Source organism: Gopherus evgoodei, chromosome 2 (assembly GCF_007399415.2).
Source record: "Gopherus evgoodei ecotype Sinaloan lineage chromosome 2, rGopEvg1_v1.p, whole genome shotgun sequence".
In the NCBI taxonomy this organism is placed as follows: domain Eukaryota; kingdom Metazoa; phylum Chordata; order Testudines; family Testudinidae; genus Gopherus; species Gopherus evgoodei.
The window spans coordinates 29,270,548-29,292,752 of NC_044323.1; the positions used below are offsets into that span (position 1 = coordinate 29,270,548).

At 39.0% G+C, this 22,205-nt stretch overlaps 1 protein-coding gene across 1 annotated transcript in view; it reads left to right on the top strand.

Moving 5' to 3' along the window:
- The first annotated feature begins 209 nt into the window (after nucleotides 1-209).
- The window catches only part of KIF5B (kinesin family member 5B), a 65,600-nt gene continuing 43,604 nt past the window's right edge, over nucleotides 210-22,205 (top strand). Inside the window, exons 1-9 of the mRNA XM_030550203.1 lie at nucleotides 210-575; nucleotides 11,783-11,870; nucleotides 15,534-15,607; nucleotides 16,110-16,214; nucleotides 16,670-16,718; nucleotides 17,110-17,165; nucleotides 17,250-17,337; nucleotides 19,103-19,227; nucleotides 21,690-21,794. Of these exons, the coding sequence (XP_030406063.1) occupies nucleotides 450-575; nucleotides 11,783-11,870; nucleotides 15,534-15,607; nucleotides 16,110-16,214; nucleotides 16,670-16,718; nucleotides 17,110-17,165; nucleotides 17,250-17,337; nucleotides 19,103-19,227; nucleotides 21,690-21,794 (816 nt within the window). The 5' untranslated portion in view covers nucleotides 210-449. The remainder of the gene's footprint in view (nucleotides 576-11,782; nucleotides 11,871-15,533; nucleotides 15,608-16,109; nucleotides 16,215-16,669; nucleotides 16,719-17,109; nucleotides 17,166-17,249; nucleotides 17,338-19,102; nucleotides 19,228-21,689; nucleotides 21,795-22,205) is intronic.

Consider the following 22,205-nt stretch of genomic DNA (forward strand, 5'->3'; position numbering starts at 1 on the left):
CGCCTGCGCAGGAGATTCTTGAGTCTGCGGGTGGCCATGTTTCCCCTTCCTCCCGGCAAACCTAGTGTGCGACTGCGCAAAGGAGCTCTTCGGTGGCAGCCGCGGCGAGGTCCTCGACGCGCGCCTGCGCGGTGAGTCTGAGGTGGAGGGGGTGGGTGTTCTCTGCGGAGGGTGACGTCACTCCTGCCCTGCTGTCGGCGCCGCCTCTGCTCGAGGAGGGGAGGGCCCGGACTCGCCGGCTGCAGGCGCCGCCATGGCTGCCATATTGGGGAGGAAGTGAGAGCAGGAGGCGGCAGCGGCGGCCAGGGAGGAGCCCTTCCCCTCTCTCCCCCGCTCAGTGAGGCGCTGCTTTGCAGGCGGCCGCCGCTCGCAGGACCCCGGAGTGAGCGGCGCGGAGGCCGCGGCGGCTACCGAGCTGAGCGCCCCGAAGGCGGCGGCTTTGGCCTAAAATGGCGGACCCGGCGGAATGTAACATCAAAGTGATGTGTCGCTTCAGGCCTCTCAACGACTCCGAGGTGATGCGCGGCGACAAGTACATCGCCAAGTTCCAGGGAGAGGACACCGTCGTCATCGCGGTGAGCGCCGGGCTGGGAGCGGTGGGCTGGGGAGGGGGCCGGATACCACGGGGATGGGCGCGGTACGAAGGGGAGAGACAAGGCGGATAGGAGCTGAGGGAGAGTGGAGGCAAGGGGAGCAGCCGGGCTTCGTGGGAACATGATAGGGCAGAGGAGGGAGCAGGGCAGGGCAGGCGCAGGGGTTGACTTGGCCGGGCATAAAGCTGCCACCTAATCAAAAACTCCCTTCCTAGCAGGCCTCTTGCAGCAGCAGCACTGGAAACTTTGGGCATAACTTTAAGAGGCAGTTTTGAAATTGAGGTGGGAGCATCGTGCACGTTTCATACACTGTGGATATGAAAGTTGTGCTGTATCGCAGATCAGTCAGTGCTGCAATGAGTGCCCTCCCCCACCCCCCATAAGAGCTGTTTCTCTAGGTCTCTTATGTGTGGAGGAAAACGGTGTATACAGTAGCGTGCCATTAATGGAGTTGGTCTATTCGTTACTGATCACTAGTCACTTACCAATTCATATCTTTGTTTATTGGTCAGTCTGAGGAAGTTTGTGCTGAACTAAGGTACAAAATAAGCGGGGTGATTCTGGAGAATAGAGCACCCCAGATATTGGGCTTTCCATTCTTCTGTTTTCAGGATATTGATAGTGGTTTTTTTGAATACGGTAGTGAAATTTTAAAATAAAGAGCTGACATCCGGGAAATAGGTGCATGGCAGGAGAGAGAAAATCAGCAAAAGAGCTAGGCTTCTTTTGTGTAACCTAATGAGTTTGGCAACTAATGTAATGTCTGCATTAGTAATGTCTAAGAAAGAAGTTGCCAGAGTAATTTGTCCACTGAATAGTTCTGGCAAAAGAAAATCTGCTGAGTGGTTATTGTGATCATCATTATTACATCGACCAGTGGCCTAGCGGCTAATACTCTGTCCAGCAAAATAAATTGAGACCACTTACATCTGTGTGGTTCATCACACACATTTGTTTGCAATTTAACAAAAATCACTTTCTGCAGAATAGAGGCTTGCTATGAAGAGATCTTGGTGGTGTCCTGGAAAAGATAATTCCAGCAGTGCCAGTTTGCAATGCAGCTGCGGTAGAGTGAGTTATTGAATGGAGAGCTAGACTATAATTTACAGTAACTGTCTTCTCTGGTGTCATTGGTGTTTGTTGATAAATGGGTTGTATAAAGATTTCCTCCTCCTCTGTTTCTTTCTCATGTGTTCTCATTCTTAATCTGCATATTCAGATTTGCCATACAGTGGCACAATTGCAAATTTAGAGAGGAAATGAGGAATATAACTTTAAAATTTACCTTGCTAATAGTTGTTTAGATTTTAGGTTCTTCATGAACATCTGCAGCTTAACTTGGAAGTGGAACAAATGTGTAATAGTAAATAAAGCTTCTGTTAGGCTTTATAGTACAAGGTTTTAAAGTATTTCTTCTCTTCTACTTAAATTCAGTTTTAGAAAACAAATGGATTGCTGATGGAATACGGAATCTTTTACTGTTTCTGGTATAAATTCAAATCAGGTCAGCAGTAAGTAGGCCACTGAAAAGCCAACAAAATGCTGTGAAATGAGCTGGTATTGGCCCATTCAAGATCTCATTTCAGAGATTGGTGCAGCAGACTGCATTCATTCTCACAGTTACACAGAAGCATTGACCATCCTTTATCTAGACTGTTAGCAGATACAGAATATGACAGAACTAATGTCACTATCAGAAGTAAATATGCTCAGTTCCATGCTTGGTCCTGAGTATCCATTCATAGGAGTACCATGTGTCCCATCTGAAATCAAAGGTTGTTAATTCCATTCCTGAGATGTATCAGACTTTCTAGGTGATAAATTCTGTTCCCTCCCCACTCTCTAACCTTTTAGCAATTACCTTTTGTGCCAAAGTACAATCATTGCTAAGGGGGCAGGGGCTTGAAGTTCATTAGGAGGATCCATTGTTTAGGTTTCAAATGATAGAAATGAGGTAATTTGGAGTGGCCATTCAGAAACATTACCATTGTGGTATAGACTGTGTAGGATCTTCCAAAAGAACTCCAAGATGGTCAGTTTTTACAAATTAAAAAAAAATGATTGAATGTTTTTCTCTATACAACTTTTTACCACTAATGCAAAAGCTAGAATTTTCCCTAGGTAATAAAGAAATTATCACAATAGTGTGAGCTTTGCTTTTCTAATAAGATTGCAAAATTACATCTGAAGGATGAAGTGGTCTGGAGACTCACTAAGTCAGTGTGACGGGAAACTAGTCATTCTCCTTAAAGACCACATGGAGCTTGAAATTGACAGAATTAGGAGGGAATTAACATGCATTGTAATGACTTTTTTTTATTAACCATATTCCTCTGCAATAGCGAAGGCTGAATGTAAAACATCCAGTAGTCTTAGGCCCAGAAGTTGCTATTTTCAACCTTGGCCCAGTGCCCAGGAAAGTGCCGATATGTTGAGGTACCGCTGACCGTCTTTTAAGTCCTATCTCATGATACTCCGACTATTGGGACTGTAAACAAATGCTCTTTACAGTGAATATGCTGGAATTCCCATCATTCCGGTAACATAAAGCATTTTTACTCCTGATATGGCAAAATTCTCAAACTCAAAATCACTCCTCTGATTACTAACTAAAATTGAACACCTAATTCTCCAGGACTGTCAAACTTGCACCTTTCATGACCGTTCAGTTTATCTCCAAGGATGAGTTAGTCAGGGTTTGCAAAGCTTCACTGATCTCTAGTAGCCTGAACCCTTAACCAGCTAGCCTGTTTGAAATATCTTGTCTGAAATAGCCTTCCTAAAGCCATTCCTCAGTTGTTGTTTCCATGCAAACTATATCAGTTTCCCTCTCCTTTTCATGCGTATCTTATCGGGCTTCTCTTCACCACTATATATAGTGGTAGCTGCCTGCCAAGCTCTTCTTTCCAGTAAGCTGAGCTAGGATTCTCCTCACGAGGAGAGCTACACCCTCTTGATTGGCCCGTGGTACTTACAACACTGCCTCTGCAGGCCCATGCTGAAATATGGAGAAGTTGCCTCTTACCTACCTAGTAACATTTGGGAGAGCTGTGCCTATTGGCATGGAGAAGGGCAAGACTGGAAATAAGGAGACAGAGTGAGAGCAGAGATGCTCCCAGTACTCTTCTGCAGGTTTGTCTTACTCTAACCATACGCATGTGTTCCTTGACTTCCCCTTCCTTTCTGGGGAAAGCAGCGATAGTTTTCTTTTTCCTGGGCATCCATATATCTACAGGTATGCTTGTTATTCTGGACAAGTGAGTCTTTTCCATCTCTGTCTTTTAGAGAAACGATTTACTGTAATTGTAGATATTATGTATTTCACAGCAATTTGTGGTTGAGATGTAGTATTAGTTTGTTTTTGAAGAACAATAGAAATAAGAAAGATGCAGCTCATTAATAGTTCTCGCACAAGGCTTTGAATTCTAATTCAAAAAGTCTTTTCATTTTAGAAATAGTTAATTTTAAGGGGAATCTTTTCTAGCTGTTCTTCCTGATGAATTCATGCATTAACAAAACAAATGCCCATCCATTAAGACAGTATGTGGACTTGTATGCATGTAACATTTTTGTGTTAGCAGTGTAAAGACATATGTTTTCATTGTGACTCCAGTTCTTTGGAGCTTGGGTGGGTATTGTCCTATTCCTTCAAATACTGTTAACACTGGGAATTTGCTCAAGATATTTTTGCTTTGGTACTAGAAATGGTTGTCAACCTAACCTCTTTTTAAATTGACTAAGTTAAAAAAAAATCTAGTTTGTTAAAACACCGTCTAATTTTTAAAGATTCAGAACACAAATTTATTTATTTAAAAATAAGGATTTTTATGATCTCTTTTAAATATTTAGAGAGGGATTTTTTTCATTGTGGGATGAACTGACTGTAGAGAGAAATAGTGAAACTGACAGTATATTCACTGGTCAAAAACACAAGTTAACTTAAAAAAAAAATTCTGTAATCCTGTAGTTTATAGTAACCTTAAGTGTTGTAATTATTGTAGGCAGAATATCTTCAGGTTTAAACATGACATTTTGTGAGGAGCACTGGGACTGTCTGGAAACTGGGCTGTGGAAGTAGCTGTGCTCCCTAGATGTTATGCAATTTAGTCCTAGCATAACTTCTCCTGTCTTTGCTAGGAAAGTGAATTGTGCTTACATTGTGCTTGTAACTTGTTAAAAAATAAAATGATGACGGTGTGCATAGGCAAGGACAAATCATGGGGTTTGGGCTGGGCCAACAGAGGTGTGTTGTTGGTAAAGCTTTCAAGTGTGGACCAGGCTACCATAAGCATCATGACACCTAACTCGAGGCATCTTAATCTTGTCTAAACATGACTAATATCTTAGTGATGATATTTCCTTGATGATTGCAACAGCATAATTTTCAAATTGATATTTTTAAGTTATTGTGCTTTTAAAATAGTAAAGCCTTTTCCAGCTAGTGACTCTATTGAAATATTTACAGCATGAATGCTGACAAAACTGGATTCTTTAATGAAGAATTCATTATAATGCCTTTTTGTTTAAGAATGTGTGCAAGGCAAGCTGAAACCTAACACAACTGCTGTAAACATATTTTTATAAGTCGATATTGGAGTTACCCACAAACTTATATTTCTTCAGTGTTAAATGTAAGTTATGGGGAGTGCTTACTGAAAAGGTCACATGAAGAGAGAAACCAGCATGTTCATATTTATGTGGTTTTGACCATTATTTTTTTACACTTGAAACTGTTTGCAAGCAGAGAGTGTTATCACTCTGAATGAAATGCTTGTATGCTGCTTTTAGTACCTGTATATGTACTCTTCCTTGTCTTGTGAGAAACCCAAACTATTGTATTCAGTCACACCTAGACTGTTTAGACTGTTCACAACTGCTAAAGTCTGAATTGAGATCTGGAAGAGCAGTCTGGGTATTGACATACAAATAAGCAGCATCCCATTTTTCCTTCAAATGCCTATATTCGGTAATGTAGAGAGCACTCCCATATTTTTCTGTTTTTTAGAAGACATCTGGCTGCCTCAGTGTATTTTCTGATTAACTAGGTAGTATCCGTAACATGCAAGGCCTGGTGCCTGCCCTGAATATCTAAATATATCTGGCTTTCAGTTTAAAGAATATACTTCTTTAAAACTAGTTTTGTATACTAAGTTAAAGAAAGGTTTGGCTCTGTCACTTTCTTGCAGAACCAGACTAGTGAAGATCTTTCTTCTACTGACTTCATCATCTTGGCAGCAGAAAACCAATATTCAGAAAGAAAATTTAATTCATATGGAACATTGAAAGAGGATAGGGCATGCAAGGGATGGAACACTTACACAACACAGCAGAAGTAGAACGATGGTACACTTTTGTGTTTTAGAAGGGAAAAAACACTTCCATACTTGTAAAAGTACTCCACCTTAATATTATAATCTGACCTTATATGGAAAATAACTGCATATGTTAGGTCAGAGTACAGCTTCTATAACTGAACTATTTGGATTTTTTGAGTGGTGGTGTTTAGTTTAATATTTTGCTGAGCCTTGATCACTTAGTAGTACAACAGTTTCTCAAAGAATATGGCTTTGACAAACACTGTAATAGTGCAGATATGTATGGCTAGAAGACTTGTTTCAATATTGAAGGAAGTTCACCTCTACCCCGATATAATGTGATCTGATATAACACGAATTCGGATAATGCGGTAAAGCAGCACTCCAGGAGGGCGGGGCTGCACACTCCGGCGAATCAAAGCAAGTTTGATATAACATGGTTTCACCTATAACATGGTAAGATTTTTTTGGCTCCTGAGGACAGTGTTATATCAGGGTAGAGGTGTATATTGTACTGTTGTTGTGCGATCATCTTAGTAGTAATCTCTGGTCGTCACAAGTGTGGTGTTCATTCTAAAACCTAAAGACTTTAAATGTCAGCATTGTTAACTATTTCACTGTTGATCCCTTTAGAACAAACATCCAGCTAAAGCAATAGTCCCAGCCTACCTCCCAGGTCTCCCTGAATGCCAAAATTCCAGCTGTTCCTCACCCATCTGCTAGAACCTTCAGCTTTCTGTAACATCTTCCCTGCTGCAATTACGCATTTTCGTTACAAAAACTTCTCATGTTGAAACTGAATATGGGGCCATCATAAAATTGAGACCATCAAATTATATAACATGGCTGTTTCACTGATAGTATTTTCCCATTTATCCTCTGGCAAAGGAAATGCAGCAGAACTTTATTCCTACTTATTGCAGAGTACACAGAGCTTTAAATTTGATGTGTTATATAAGCAAGTAAGAAAGCACTCAAATTACAATTTTAACACAGAAAAATAAGAATGGATGGCAGGAAAACTAAGGTCTAATGACATACCTTGCATCCTCTACAGTTACAGAAAGTCAGTTCTACATGCATCTTATTCTCATGCACCCCAAAAGAACTGAAAAACATTTTTCTTACTAGAAGCAGAATACTACTATACTGGGACTCTGCTTGCTTATCTTTTTTGCTACTTTGAACTCTGTCACTGACAGAGCAATAATAAGTTATTTTTCAAACTGGGAAAAGAGGGTTGGGAATGGAAAATGTGCTCTCAAATTAATGGAAAAAAGATAAGTTTTTTTCTAAAATCACTCAGTTTGGGATTTACTTAGACTAAAGCTTTACATTTTTTCTTTATTTTATGGCTAAAAATGGTGATGGCAATACTGTTTTGCATTGGGAGAAAGCTGTTTTTTAATACTTCAATCTTTTATAAACTGTCTTGTGCTCTTCATGCCAAGAATAAGCCAGCTACAGTGCCCGACAGGATGGGTTTATAAAATGATGCATTACATTAGCAAAAAGAATATGCCTTAGAGTTAAAAGCTCTGTGTACATTGTGACAGATAAATGGAACGTTACTGGTTGCTCATCTTATAGTATCAATAATGAAAAGACTATTCCAGGTATTAAGGATCAGAAAACAAGGTGATCCAAACCACACATTCCTATGGATGGACTCTGAAAATCTTACAGTAAACTTTAAAACTATAGAGTATGAATGCAATAGAAATAAATACTTAATTCTTATACAATTTATTTTCTGTACTTCTGCGGATAACTTGAAATTAGGGGTTATTCTTTCTTATTAAGAGTAATGGAATCGTCTTCTATGAAGACAACACTAGGAGATGATGACTTGCCAGCAGATATCTGTGAAGAGCAAAGTTTTGTACATTTCAGTTGTTTTGAATATATTTATATATAGGCTAATGCTGAAAACTGTTGCCCAGTAAAGCTAAACTGGCCATTAATTATGATAAAAAGATACTGTGTCAAAGTCTGTTTAAAAAAACAACAACAACAAGAAAAACCCTCCATTAAGATTTGAGTAACTACTGCAGGGTCATACTGGCAGGTGGCTGCAAGTTAGCTTCAACAGGGGCTTGGAATGTTGCTTTGAGACAGACTGATTTAGGTTCATTTAGAGAAGGTTCATAGAGTGAAACCATAGGAGCCAAGGAGGAAGCTTAGGCTGATGTCTTATGTGGTAATGTTTGTTTACCAGTATAGCCAAACTCTGGGAAAGAGGTGAGTCTGGATGTTTTCCTCAGGGTCTGTGGGCTTTGGGGAGACTGGAAAATAGGGACTTGGCACACATGTGAATAGGCAATCTATAGGCTTAATTTGCAATGTTAAGTGAAATATTTTACTGCACTATTGAGAATCTGATGCCTAGTCAAAAGGATATCTGTATTCCAAAACACAAGGCTTATTACACCTAACGTATAGAATGTCTGATGGTCCAACTTGTTTTTTCACTTACGGTAGTACCTAAAAACTGCAATCCAGAAAAAGGCCTGATTCTGTACCCTTCCTTAGAAAGCTTTCAGTCATAGCCTCTTGGTGCAGATAAGGTGTTTGTGGCAAAGTGAGGGAAATCTGTGCCGCAATAATGGTGTGGTCTGGGCACTGAAAAGTAAGATAGGTTTTTTTTTCTGAAGAAGCACAGTCAGTATATCTTTATATATATTATGAAGATTTTTTTTTAGAAATTTGGTTCTGCTGTGAGAAAGTATGCCAGTGGAAAACAGGTAGAATTGATATTGCATATACCAAATAAATGAAACCTGTTTGGAATTACACAACAATCTTTCAGACTGTTTTTTGTGATAGGTGTATATGTAGTTCTTTTAAACTTAGTCACAGTAGTAGGCAAAGCTGTTCTTTATCACCTCTGCTTATTTTGGCATTTAAATATATATATTTTTTAAATTAACAGTTGTTGATGTTTGACAAATACGGATCAGTGGAGATGCCTGAGCAAGAGCCTCATTGGTATAAACTATGGTGGGAGGGAGGCGGACTATTTTATTAGGGCACTGAACCTTTGGAATTTGCTTCCCTAGTTTGGTCTGTAATCACTCAACTTTCAGGGTATGCCCCAAGACTGCTATGTTCCTGGTCAGTAATGAGAATGGGGAATCTAGTGGGGATTCTGGTACACTTAGTAAATTTGTTACAGGGAACTGTGTTTTGGAGGTAGTCAGTCTGTCAAGGGTTCCTGAAGCTTGTGATGTATGAGCTTATATTTAAGATCAATTCAAATAAGGGATTCATTGTTTGAGAGAGAAGTCCTTATTATATATAGACTACTTCCTCTAACTAATCCGTAAAATTCAACAAGGCATAGTATGTATAGTGAGTAACCCTATAAATCAATAGGAGTTGGAAGAAAATTAGGTTTTTTTCCCCATTTACCTTTGCCCTTTCATAGTACTATCTCGGTGGCAGCTTAAAGGGGAATTATAAAGGCATGATACAGCTAAATTATTTTAAGTAGAATTAGTAAATACAACCTCCCTCCATACTGTTTGTTAATGGGAATACATTTTATACCTTAGAATGTGGGGAAGAATGTTAAAAAACTGATTTTCAAAGACGCTTGTCTCTCTCACTGACAGAAGTTAGTGCAGTAGAAGATATTACCTCACCCACCTTGTCTCTCTAAAGAGCTCAAAAAAGTTAGACTAACATGAAGTTTAATTTGATTGAATAAATGTTTTTGATTGAAATACAGGCACAATGAATGTGATGTTTAAGAAATTCCTATATGACTTGGCATTAAATCAAAATAAAATATAGCAGTCTGATGGGTTATTGATGTTGTCCCAAAACAATCTATCCACTACTATAACATGACATTCTTTTCCTTTCATTGAATTTATAAATGAGAGAAGCCCAAACTGTAAATGTAAGTGAATCGTTCTAGTTTTTTAAAATTATTGACTTGTGTGACTCACCTCAGTGTGTCACTTGGAGGAGGCAAGAGTAAGTTAAGACAAATTAAAAGAATACTGTAACAAAGAATTCTGGAAGTTTCTTATGCAGTTTACAGCTTTGTTTCATAGCTCTATTTTCATTTTCCTATGTGAGGAAATGGAAAAGCTAAAAATTAACCATACATTGTACCGGAAGCATCAGGGATCAGGTACATTGACAGTCTAAATGAAGGAAAAAAACTTGATGACTTAAACAGTCTTTTAACTATCAGGAGGTAGCCATATTAGTCTGTATCCACAAAAACAACAAGGAGTCCAGTGGTACCTTAAAGACTAACAGATTTATTTGGGCACAAGCTTTCGTGGGTAAAAAACCTCGCTTCTTCAGATATATGAGTGAAAATTAGACGCAGGCATTATAACAGACTTTTAACTGTTAAAGATCTGGATTACTGCAAGATCTAGTGTTTTTAAGATCAATGACCTGCCTGACTTAATTCCTCCGTAGAGAGTCTCCAAAATCAATTGATAGTCAAGACTTTCTCAAAAATGTACTGACTTGGAATAGTGTATTCACGAATATCAATTTTTTTTAAGTGGAAAGATAATTTAGAGGAAGTTTCAAATTGCATCTAAACCTGAAGGCATACCAGCCACATCAACAGTACACCATACATTTTGTTTAGGATGTTATTGGACACAACCTGAATAGGGTAGATATGGTACAAAAGGTGATAATGGGGGCAACATGATCCAGCAATAGCGATGTTCACTTCACATGAAGTAGTGCATGCAGATTTGTACGTATTAAACAAATGTTACCTGTGAGTTAAAATGGCGTTGACCGGCAACACACAAAATAGCAGATGTGCCTGTTAATATTCCTCTTATTAACGTCACTACTGGAGGGTTGAGGAAATGGCTGTCTGTAGCTGTATCCTTTATTCAGTGGCTAATTTTTATATATGTTCTTATTGAAATTCTGGGTGTGATTTCCAAAAGCACCTAAATGATTTGATGAAGATCCGTATATCTTGTGTCCTAAATCACTTAAGAGCTTTGGGAAATCCCATCCCAAAACACACACTTTTCTTTCATCATAACCTATCTACCATCCCAATGGGAGTGGTTATGAGTATCTCAGCGTAGTCACTCAGATGATGGGAGTGGTAGCAACATACTCCGGAAAAAGGGGATAGTGACATAATACTACGTTGTCTCTTTAGTCAGATCAGCATGTAGTCACAAGAATATCCAAAGTATTAGTAGTGGACACTTCCAAGAGCATGCCAAGTCCAAAACTAAGTCTGCAGTGACTGAAACACTTAGAAGTAGAAGTCAGTACTGCAGCAGTTTGAATATTTCCTTCCATCCAGAGAATCAAATATAAGCAGCCATCTGCTTTTCCAGCTTAGACTTCAGCTACCTCAGGTTTGGCTTCTTCCTATTAAGCACTGTAGTTTCTTGGCATACTTCCTCTAGAACTTCCCTTTCAAGAGGAATCTCAGCTATCAGAATCCTGAAGTAATAACCTTCTAGTCCTTTTCCCAGAGGGAAAAATGTTTTTGGGTGTACAGTACTAACCTGAGCATTTTGGTTTAAGATTTATGTGAAAACTTAAAATGAACTAACTTGTTGCCAAACAGTAATGAAGTGAGACTGGGTCATGCTTCTGGTGAAAGTTCTTTCGAAAACATGTTTAAGCTGATTTCAGGATTCAAGTATGTTTAGTTCAAGGCTTCATTCGTACGTGGTCAGATATCGATTATCTTTCACTCAGGCAACTTTGTGTATAAATCAGTTCCTCTTATTGAAGGCTTCAAGTATACAAACGAGCAAAAAGATACTGTAGAAGCTGGCTATTAATATGAACAGTTCAGATTTAAAAAATGTTCAGTTTTTTTCTTTCTGTGACTGGGATTTTTTACTCTTGTCTTTTCAGTCCAAGCCGTATGTGTTTGACCATGTATTCCAGTCAAGTACGTCGCAGGAACAAGTGTACAATGATTGTGCTAAAAAAATTGTAAAAGGTAAGGAAAAACATTGAACTTGACAATAAGGAGGCCATCAGTAGATTAAGTGGCTTTTACTGTTGAAAATTGTGATATAGTTCCATCTCTTCTCTTCCTACCCATCTTTCCCCCCAAAACTGTATCTAAACGAAACAGTGTGAATTATAGCAGGAACGGCAGCAGTCACTATAGTTAGAGTTGATGAATGATATCAATTCTGAACCCATATATTCAGTTCATAACTGTTTGAAATGTTGATCTTGTCAGATTGCAATCTTTCAGGCCAGGTCTCTTCCATTAAAATTCTCTCTTGGACAATTATAGGGGAAAAGTTGTTATTAAGTAAAAAGATGGAAAAATACAACGTTTCTATTTTAAAATGATGCTTGAGACTCTTTAAAAAAATTTTTTTCAACCAAAATCAATGGGGTTGAAATATGGCATAGGAATAGATAATGCTATGGAAATATCTGTTCCAGGAAAAAACCTTGATTAGTATGAACCTTCAAAAATCAAGCATATGCACTGTTTTTCTAAGCTAAGTATAATACGTAGCAAAGTAAGAGTTTGAGATCATCTTAGTTGTGTAATGAGAACTTTAGTTGACTATAGTGAAGATCCTCTGCAGATGGAACTCCTGCCTCAATGCTTATGCATCTTAAAGAGTACAGAATCTCTGTCCTTGAATATATTAAAAATTGGTCAAGGCAATACTTTTAAAATAGAATTATAAAACACCTAAAAATTTGTCATGTGATAGTCTAACCAGTTCATCTTCTGCGAAATAAAAATCTTGCCTTACAACTATAGTAAAATCCAGGGCTGGCTTTAGGAAGTGCGGGGCCCAATTCGAACATTTTCAGTGGGGCCCTGGCAGGGATGTATGTTTAAAAAAAAAAAAAAAAGCCTTGTCTTTCTTCCTTGTATTATTTACTTTCCATAACTATATAAATAATACAATTATATATTATGTACATTGTATCATATATGCTGTTTGTTTATTAATGACGGCCGTTTCACATGTGTGGGTCCCTGCCACTCCCTCCGGGTGTGCACATGTGTGGGTCCCAGCTGCTCCCTACCCCCTCATTGAAGCATTTGTGCAGGGTTATTGCCCTGGGAACTGCAGGGCAGCAGTGGAAATGAGGCTGGTTGGAGGCAGGGCAGGGGCTGACTGGAGGTAGGATCTAGCTGCAGGCAGGGCAAGGGGTGCAGGGCTGGCTGGAGACGGGTGTGTGGGGCGGGCTGGCTTCAGGCAGGGGAGTGCAGCAGGGATTGACTGGAGACAGGGCAGGGGGTGCGGGGCTGGGTATGGGCAGGGCTGTGTGTGGGGCTGGCTGGCTTTGAGCAAGGCCACAGAGGTGTGTGGCAGGGGTTGGCTGGAGACAGGGCAGGAGGTTTGGCAGGGGCTGGCTGTGGGCACTGGCTGCAGAGCTGGCTGCAGGCAGGGCTGGTGCGGGCAGGGCAGGGGGTGCAGCAGAGGTCTTTAAATAGCTCCCAAGCCTCCTGCTATCCCAGGGCTCTGGGGTTTATTTAAAGGGCCTGGGGCTCCCCTGCTTCTACCCCCCCTTAGACCTTTTAAATAGCTGCGGGAGCCCTGGAGAATACATGGGGTTGGGAGGGCTCCAGTGGCTATTTAAAGGACGGGGTGGCAGAGGCAGCTGGAGCCCCAGCCCTTTAAATAGCCCCCGGAGCCCCCCGCTATCCCATGGCTTTGAGGGCCCAGAGCTCCAGCCGGGAGAGCAGGGCTGCAGGGTAGGGCTTGCCCTGCTTGGGCCGGGGCGGTGGCTGCGGGGCTCGGGCCGGGAGAGCCGGGCTGTGGGGCAGCCACGCTCCCGCCGATGCTTTGGTCAGGGGAGCGGGGCCATGGAAGACCCCGGAGCAGACCGCAGCCGGGGTAAGTAAAAAAAATTTAAAAGGCCCTTAAGGCGCGGGGCCCTCTTAGGCGTGGGGCCCGATTCTGGGGAATCGACTGAATCGGCCTAAAGCCGGCCCTGGTAGAATCCCTTGAACAGGTCAGTAAAATATTGGGTAAAGGAAAGGCATCCCAGTAGATGTAAATTATTTGGACTTTCAAAGGGCTTTTAACCAGACCTTCACAAATTACTAATAAAATAAAAATAGTCTTGGTTTAATAGGCAATTTACTGGCAAGGATCAGAAGCTGGCTAAGAGAGATAACAGAGAAATAAATGTTAAATTTTCATCGTAGCAGAAGTTTAGCAGTGAGTTGCTATAAGGGTCTATAGTAGCACTGGTGGATGCATTAATGATTTTAAAAGGGGATGAGCAGTTTGGTGCTCAAACTTCCAGATACAGATTACTTGAGCAAGACTGCAGAAGACTGAGAAACTTCAGAGGATCTGTACCAAGCTAGGTAAATGCATAACATAGTGACAGATTAAATTAATTGTTAATAAATGCAAAGTGATGAGCACTGGAAGAGATAATTTGAACTAATCATACACCTTTCAAGGTTCTAAATTATCTGTAAAAACTTAAGAAAATCATAATTGTGGACAGCAAAATTAAGATTTAAGCTCAATATGCAGCAGTTGTCTAAAAAGCAAATAAAGTTAGGAGGCATAAGGAATGACAGGATGAATAGTACAGAAGAATTATGTCAATTGTAGAAATAGTGTGTTCTAACCTGGACTGCAGTGTTCTTTTTAGTTATTGCCTCTCAAAAAAAGATATTGCATTATTTGAGGGAGTTTAGAAGATGAGCGATTTAAGGGGATGGGTAAAATGTCATGAAGAGTTTTAAAGATTGGTACTACTCCCTTTTATTGTGTCCCTCCTTACTAGCCTCCTCTCAAGTAATTAATAGTATTGAGAAGGTAAATAAGGAACTTCTGTTTGTCCTCTCTCATAACACAAGGACAAGGGGCCATTTAATGAAACTGGCAAATGGCAAATTCAAAACTGATAAAAAGGATTTCCTTTTTCACACAAGTCACAATTAAATTGTGAATTTGTGGTAGTGAATTAATCATTGAGACAAATTACCTAGGAGACTTCAAAAAAGTTTAGACATTTATATGGATAACAAGAATATCAGTTCAATAAAATATAATTACAATAAATATGAAATGTACATATATTACAGTCACAATGCTTAAAAACTAGCTTTAGAAAGGATACAAACATTTGAGTTTATGGCATAAGCTAACCTCTTAACTACTGGAAGTTAGAAAGTTTCTCTGGGTGGGCCGGTTATCCAATAACAGCATGTTGCAGGATTTCTTCCTCTGTCTTCAGAAGCACAGGTTTTTGTGTTCCTAGTATTTCAGTTCTCATAGTTTCCTAGCCTAAACAGGACACTAATTTCTAATGTAAACTTTTTAAAAAAGCCTTTCACCCTGCCTTTATATACTAAAAAGAAGCAAAAAGGTACAAGCCCATTTTTTTCCATTGCTGCTCACCTTTTAAAAGTGTCTGTACGTTGAGTCTGAAACTCTTATGTAATGCATTAGTTTACATTTTAATCTATTAATGTAACTTCTCCTATTCTAGCAACATGCAATTCTATTTTATTAGACTTGTGTTCACAGTGGAGACACCTTGTAATGGTCAAAATTCATTTGGAGTCAGAATCCTTAATTAGGTTATTTGTCCATCAGACACTGAATTATCTTCTTGCTTGGAAAAGAACCCTAATGCATAAATTCTTTCTTGTTAGATGTACTTGAGGGATACAATGGTACGATATTTGCTTATGGACAAACATCATCTGGGAAAACACACACTATGGAGGTAAGGTATCTAAAAAGAACTTTCTCATAATATTTCTTATTCTGCTGCTGGAGGGCCAAATAAGGCTCCACAAATTAATTACTGCTATTCCCAGATCATGGTGGTAATGATGCACAAAATACTATATTACGATCAAGCCCACCAAAAAAATGTGGGAGAAGGGATGCCAGATGAACAGAGGAGATTGAGTACTTATTTCAAAAGAACGGTATATAACTATAGAAAAAAAAGATAAAATATTAAGTATTCCATTAATAGCAGCTTTTTATCTTTAATTTATTATTTAAAAGGTTCTAGGGTAATTTTTTACCCTAACAAATCTTGGTCCTAAATGGGTTGGCAAGACTTGTTAAAATTTTTCTTTCTAGTTACTATTCTAAAATTAACTCCTTTATGTTCAGTTTGTCGTCTTTGAATATTAGAAATCTGTTGTGTTCATGGAATTATAACTGATAAAGAATATTGCATTTAGTTGTCTTTTTTTTTTTTTTTTTCTCAAAAGGGAACACTTCATGATCCAGATGGGATGGGGATTATTCCAAGAATAGTGCAAGATATTTTTAATTATATTTACTCCATGGATGAAAATTTGGAGTTCCACATTAAGGTAAATTGTTTGATTTAAGAAGTACTTTTTAAACAAAAAGTTGCATCTGATTTTAAAGTAAAGTAATTGGTGGTTAAATCTTGTGGGGGGGGGGCATGGTGTATGTACAAGTCTACCATTTAATTTGGAAGATATGAATCCAAAGACAGTTGGGCCCAGAGGGAATTCATTGACAATAAGATGCTAATCTTTAACGGTGAGGGCAGTTATCCCTTGGTAACTTGGATAACGATTGTGGTAAATTCTCCATCACTTGCAGTCTTAATTAAGATTGGATGTTTTTCTAATAGAGATGCTTTGGTTCAACCACAAATTCTTGGGCTAGGTGCAGGTATCACTGGAAGGAAGAAAGTCTCCTGTGTTAGGCAGGAGGTCAGACTAAATTATTATAATGATCCCTTTTGGCCTAAAATCTATGAATTACTGTGTTTTTAATGCTGTATCTTTTTTATTAGGTGTCATATTTTGAAATATACTTGGATAAAATAAGGGACCTTTTAGATGGTAAGTCTGTGCCCTTTATATAGGAAGGGGATAGTTAGACTGCAAAGAAGGGGAAAGAAACTGCCAGATTAGGATAGTTATGTGGCATATTAATGAGACATTGTAAATGGCAACTATAAATGTAGTCTTTCATTGGTTTTCATAATCTTATAATTGTAAAATTAAGTATAGCTCTGCCTTTTCTTTGTATAATGTGTTATCTGTATAAAAGCATTTGAGTTTCTCTAATGGCCATTTTGTGTATATCCTTGTTCAGATGTTAGAATATAAGAATTGCATGCAATATCATGGGAAATGATGTTTCTGTTTCCCTCGGGATATATATGCTCATTCCTCATATTATTCTTTTGAATAAATGAAATATCTTATCTGTAGAGCTTTTTTCTTCCAGTTTCAAAGACCAATCTTTCGGTTCATGAGGACAAGAACAGAGTTCCTTATGTAAAGGTGAGTATAAGTGTTACACTATTGAACTAACCTATCTTTTCTCTGTGTACATCACTTTTATTTACGTTTTGTCAATTTTTAAAGGGCTGCACTGAACGTTTTGTGTGTAGTCCGGATGAAGTTATGGATACTATAGATGAAGGAAAATCTAACAGACATGTAGCAGTTACAAGTAAGTGTTTTTTTCCCCCCGATGGCATTCTTTTCCTGTCATTGAATTTATAAATGAGAGAAGATAAGCTGGGAATGGAAGTGAATCGTTCTAGTTTTTTGAAATATTGACGTGTGACTCACCTCAGTGTGTCACTTGGGAGAAGCAAGAGTAGATTAGACAAATTAAAAGAATCTTGGTCTAATTAGTTTGTCTTCCCTTCATCTAACTTCCTGTTTCTAGGGCAGTGTTACTCAACTTGAGGTTGCATGCCCCCTCTTGGAGTAGGGGCACGGCACAAGCATGGGGTAGTGAACGTTCATGATCCCAGATCCATGTCCCTCACACCTTGAATGTACTCCTGTATCTGGAAGTAAAGCAGTTTGTCTCTCATGAAGCCACCTGCTTTTTGTCTCTACTACTGCAGAGGCCTATAACAAAGCTGATCACAAGGTGCCCATGTTTACCTGTCTGCAGATTTAGGCAATATCCCATAGGTCCAAGCTTCTCTCTTAGTTCCTGTGGCACTCCACTAAGTTATAAAAGTATGTGCCTTGGGTCTTTGGAACCATCAGTGTACGCTCTCACTGTAAGCAATATGTAGCCTTCTGCTGAGTGGGACATAGGGAGGGGAAAGCTACAAAATGAGATGGCAAAAAGAGGAAAAACATAAATGCTACATTGGGGACAGAACAGAGGCAGAAAAAGTAAAACTGAGGCAGAAGGAAAGAATATAAACAAAATATATGGCAGCATTTGGCCAAGGGAATAGACAAGCTTTTCATCTACAGAGGACTTCATCAGAAAAATGTTGGGAGCTGCTATTTTTGGTGGAAATTTCCTGTTCCTGCTGCCTTTTCTTACTTTATCAGTAAAAGGTTGGGGAAGGCAATCAAATATCAAGGCCAAGCCTTCTCTGGCCCTCCTTTTGATCAGGAGAGTGTTTTGGAGGAGTGATAAGCCAAACACAGTTACTGTTTTTCTTGGTGGCAGCAAGGAACAGAAACCAGAACTGGTCAGCATTTAAAAGCTGAGGAACAGAGAAGTAACAATGGTTGGGAACAAGGGACTATTCCTTCTTTTCACTTCCTCAGCTTCTCTTGTAGCTAAACGCACGTCTTTAGAGGGCTATGGGGGATTTAGAGTTGTTTCTGTCTGACGCAGAGCTAGAGACAAGACTTGATAGGGGGCTCATCTTCTTCCTCTTCCCCTCCAAAGTAAATCAGCTTAGACTTCTGTTACTGAACTCGAAGAATTGTTTTAATTCAATATGAACTGTGTCTCTTTAAAAGTTTACTTGTGCTTCACATATCTTACCTGTGCTATGAAGCATAAAGGAAAAAAGAAAAAAATCATTCTTTATAACAAAAATGAAATAGTTTCTAAAGGAAATTCTACACGTTGGGTCAGTATGTAACAGCTTTGAAATTTTTTTTTTTACAAATGTTCTAGTGTTTCTAGTAAACTCCAAAAATACTTAAGGCCAGAGTAAAAGGTCAGATTAGTATACTGTCAATACATTTTACATTTTATGCACAGAAATGTATAGGAAGAAGATGCTTAATCTATTGAATAATATGGGATTAACCCTTCATTTGCCTACTTTTGTTTAAATATGCTATATTCATCACAAACTACTGTAGATATAGATATATATTTGTTCACTGTGAGAGGTTCATATTAGTATACTAAATGTTCAGTTAAGGTCAAATTAAAGTAATTGTTATCCAGGCAGATTTGTTGCATAAGCAAATGTTTTGAAAATTCTTAAATATTTGCATTACAGATATGAATGAACACAGCTCTCGAAGTCATAGTATCTTCCTTATTAATGTAAAACAAGAAAACACTCAAACAGAACAGAAACTGAGTGGAAAACTTTACCTTGTGGACTTGGCAGGTAGTGAAAAGGTAACTTTTTCTTTATATATTTGAAAACTAAAGGAACATACAGAACCTTGTTTAACGTAGAGCTTAGGTTGCTCAAGTATCACTTCCTAAGAACACACACATCATAATACAGACTCCCCGGTCAGCTTCATGACTCTTAACTCCAGCGCTCATATGTGAAACCCAGACTCCAGCATAGGCTACTTTGATATGCTCCCGGTTGATAGATAAGCTTGAATTTGGTGTAAGGTTTAGTGATTTTTCTGTACATGGAACTTCAGTCTACTTTTTTTCCATTGACCCTGTTTAAGTGTGATATGACAAACTGGAGGTGTGGGTTCTGATTGGTTATAGGTTGGAATTGAAAAGGAGTTTGTTGTGAAGGTGATGTCATTGTGGATATTGTGTAGGTTGTGGTTGCTTGTGTTAATGCTGTCCTAACTGATCATGTTGACTGGAAATGCATTTGAGAAACCTTAATTCTGAGTCAAGGCTGTTATGTGAAAATTTCTTCCTTATTTTAACTGAATGAAGTGGAGTCACCTTGTGCTCTGCTCTGCCAGTACTGCGAGCTCCCTATTTATGGAGTCCTGCTTGTCCCCTATAGTCCACCAGGAGGCCCACATTAGGCCTGAGTGAACTATGGTTTTTAAATTGAGTTTGGATAATAGCATGAGCGATAAGTGCAAAGCATTTGATCAAAAAGAATAAGGTAATGAGAGACAGGGATTGTCTATTTTAAGTTTGTAGTGACCCTTGATATACCAGTGTTATCTTACTTAAGTTTTGGGTTGAGGTAATCAAAATAAAGAAAAACATGGCTAATTGGATACCCACCAGGTGCAGGAAATAATTAGTTATATTTGTTTTGAAATATATGTATATCAGGTTTCAACCCTGAACTGCTTCATCTGGCTTTAGTTTAGGTTCAATAACCAACAGTGACATCACTTGTTTTTTAATGTACAGTCTATTAAAAAACCAAGGTTTTAGAGGTTTCTTTGTCAGAGCTTTTCCTTGCCCCTCTAGAGTCATGCCATGTTGGGAAGGCATTTGTAGGCCTGATCCTGTTGTGAGTGTCTGGCCAGAGGAGTGCAGCAAAAATTACAAAAGGTTTAGAAAACTTGATCTATAAGGAAAGGTTTAAAAAAGTGGCCATGTTGTCAAAATTCCCTTCATTGTTTAACTAGTTCCTAAAAATGGTCAATGAGCAGCTTTCCAACAAATTGTGCACCCACCTTATAGCATATGTACTCATTTTAGTAGTTTACACTTAACGCTTGTTTATATTAATAAAATAAAAACATAACTTCAAAATTCTTTCAGTGTAGATTGAGGGAGGGGAGATGCAGATCATAGAACTGTAGAGCAAGGCTGGGCATTTAGACTAGGAAACTAGGCTGGGCAGCAGATCTGGGGACAGATGTTAGCAGGAACTGGTGACGCTTCTTGTTCTTCAGTCTCGCCCATCTTTATCCATGACCCTCAGGTATCTTCTGAGGGAAGTCAGGTTGCAGTAATTTTCCACTGCAGTCTTCTCGGCTCTTGTAGACTTTCATTGTTGGGAACCTGTATCTGAGATTTTTTTGTGGCAGAGACTGTTTTTGAATCTGGTCTATATCATCTTTCCCTGTTGTTTAAGATGGTAACTCTTCTGCTGACTTGATTGACTTCTGGATTCATTGGTGTCCATAACGTTGAATTTCTTAGGCTTTTCACATGAATAAGGCTAAGATTTTGTCACAGAGGTGATGGAAGTCACAGAATCAGTGATTTCCAGAGACCTCTGTGACATTTTGGCTTCGGCCCTGGGGTATCTGGAGCTCTCGGCCAGTGTGGCAACCTGCTGGCACAGGCAAACCGCTGCATCTCCAAGCTGCTGCCAGGAGCAGGGGGATCTCACACTCTCATTCACTGAGGGTAGGGGGAATCCTGGAGGCTCAGCAGCAATGGGTGCTGGACCCTCCTCTTTCCTCATTTTGTCAGTTATTTTTAATAAAAGTCAGGAGCAGGTCATGGGTTTCTGTGAAGTTTTGGTTATTGCCTGTAACCTGTCCATAACTTTTACTAAAAGTGACCATAACACAGTCTTAGCCTCTCGCATGAATTGTTTGCATTCAGTTTTTTTTTTAAATGACTGGTGAGTACAGTTGGTCAAACTTTTCACCAAAATTGGGCTTTCAAGTAAATTAATTTTTTTCACATTAAGTGTCTGCTTTCCTTGGGAAATTTTTGATTTTCATTGAAAAACTGAGTAGTCTTGAGCTGAAAACTTTTGTTTTTTGATAGAAAATCTGAATTTTTCTTCAGGTGGTGTGGAGTGAGGGAAGAGAATCCAATTTTCTAACTGGCTGTACAAGTTAGAGGTGCTGGAGTGACACTTGGTCTTTAAAAAAGAGCAAGCTGTTCAGGCTTTTTTATAAGCACTGAATCTGAAAAAAGCTTTCTAGAATGTTTACTTTTATTTACTCAATCCTTTTTAGGTTAGTAAAACTGGAGCAGAAGGTGCTCTGCTGGATGAAGCTAAGAACATCAACAAGTCTCTCTCAGCTCTTGGAAATGTCATTTCTGCTTTGGCTGAAAGCAGCGTAAGTGTATTTTTTTTAAGTCCAGAAAGAGACAATACAGATGTAATAGTACCCAGGAACTATGGGCTGAAATTTTCAAGGCAGTGCATGGGATTTAACCACATCTCCCCATGCACTGCCTTAGAAATCTCAACCATTGTATCACTACATTGCAAGTGCAACAGTGTCTCTTACAGTGTCACGCTTGCTGTGTAAAGCAGAAATCTTATTGGAAGTTTACTCTACCCTAAAAGTACAAAAGCTTGGACATAACTCTTTTATTTGAAAGGTTTGTGCTTGTACAACTGTGTTGGGCATTAAGAACCTGAAGAGAAATTATCTTTACTATCCTTCTTGCTAATTTGTTGGTCTTAGCTGAGTTGAGCGCAGATCCTTATCCAACAAACTAGATAGTTAAGTCTGCCAACTCTA